Here is a 788-nt window from a genome sequence, read left to right on the forward strand (position 1 = left end):
AAGGGGGTATAATTATCACAATTAAATATTATTCCCATCCCAGGGATCCTACAAATTCTCTGGGAAAATGATTCACAAGCCCAGGAGGCTTCCTGGACCTCCATTTGGAGTCGCATCCGGTCCTCTTCCAGCTCCTGGGCCCACTCATCAAAATAACAATATAGCCCAACAAAAATGGTCATAACGTCCAACACCACGACGAGATACATCAATTTCCTGTAGATTTCCATATTTAGATATTTCTTCTATAGTGGAAGCTAGGAAAGAAGAGAATAATAATTTATAATATCTCCAGCCACAATAATGGTCAAAATATAATATATGAGAAATATAGTTAACCTCGAATTTTGTTGTTCTGCCCTTGTATATAGTGATGGTGATATATGTGATGAATAGTGATAGTGAAAGATGTATAATGATGGTAATAGATGTCGTGAATAGTGATAGTGACAGATGTGGTGAATAGTGATGGTGATAGATGTAGTGAATAGTGATATATGTGATGAATAGTGATAGTGAAAGATACATAGTGATGGTGATATATTTGATGAATATTGATAGTGGAAGATGCATAATGATGGTAATAGATGTTGTGAATAGTGATGGTGATATATGTGATGAATAGTGATAGTGAAAGATGTAATGTATAATGATAGATGTAATGAATAGTGATGGTGATATATGTGGTGACACTGGGAGATGAACAAGTCTTGGTGTTTGTACACTTTCATGTAAAAACAATAATAATAATAGTAATAATAATAATAATAATAATAATAGTAATCATT

The 788-nt window shown here is 33.2% G+C and overlaps 1 protein-coding gene across 1 annotated transcript in view; it reads left to right on the top strand.

The window, feature by feature from the left end:
- The window catches only part of LOC138855540 (uncharacterized), a 62800-nt gene extending 62616 nt beyond the window's left edge, over positions 1 to 184 (top strand). Inside the window, exon 8 of the mRNA XM_070105415.1 lies at positions 44 to 184. Coding sequence (XP_069961516.1) covers positions 44 to 184 — 141 coding nt within the window. The remainder of the gene's footprint in view (positions 1 to 43) is intronic.
- Positions 185 to 788: the final 604 nt, after the last annotated feature.

The sequence above is a fragment of the Cherax quadricarinatus genome, chromosome 98, assembly GCF_038502225.1.
Source record: "Cherax quadricarinatus isolate ZL_2023a chromosome 98, ASM3850222v1, whole genome shotgun sequence".
Lineage (NCBI taxonomy): Eukaryota > Metazoa > Arthropoda > Malacostraca > Decapoda > Parastacidae > Cherax > Cherax quadricarinatus.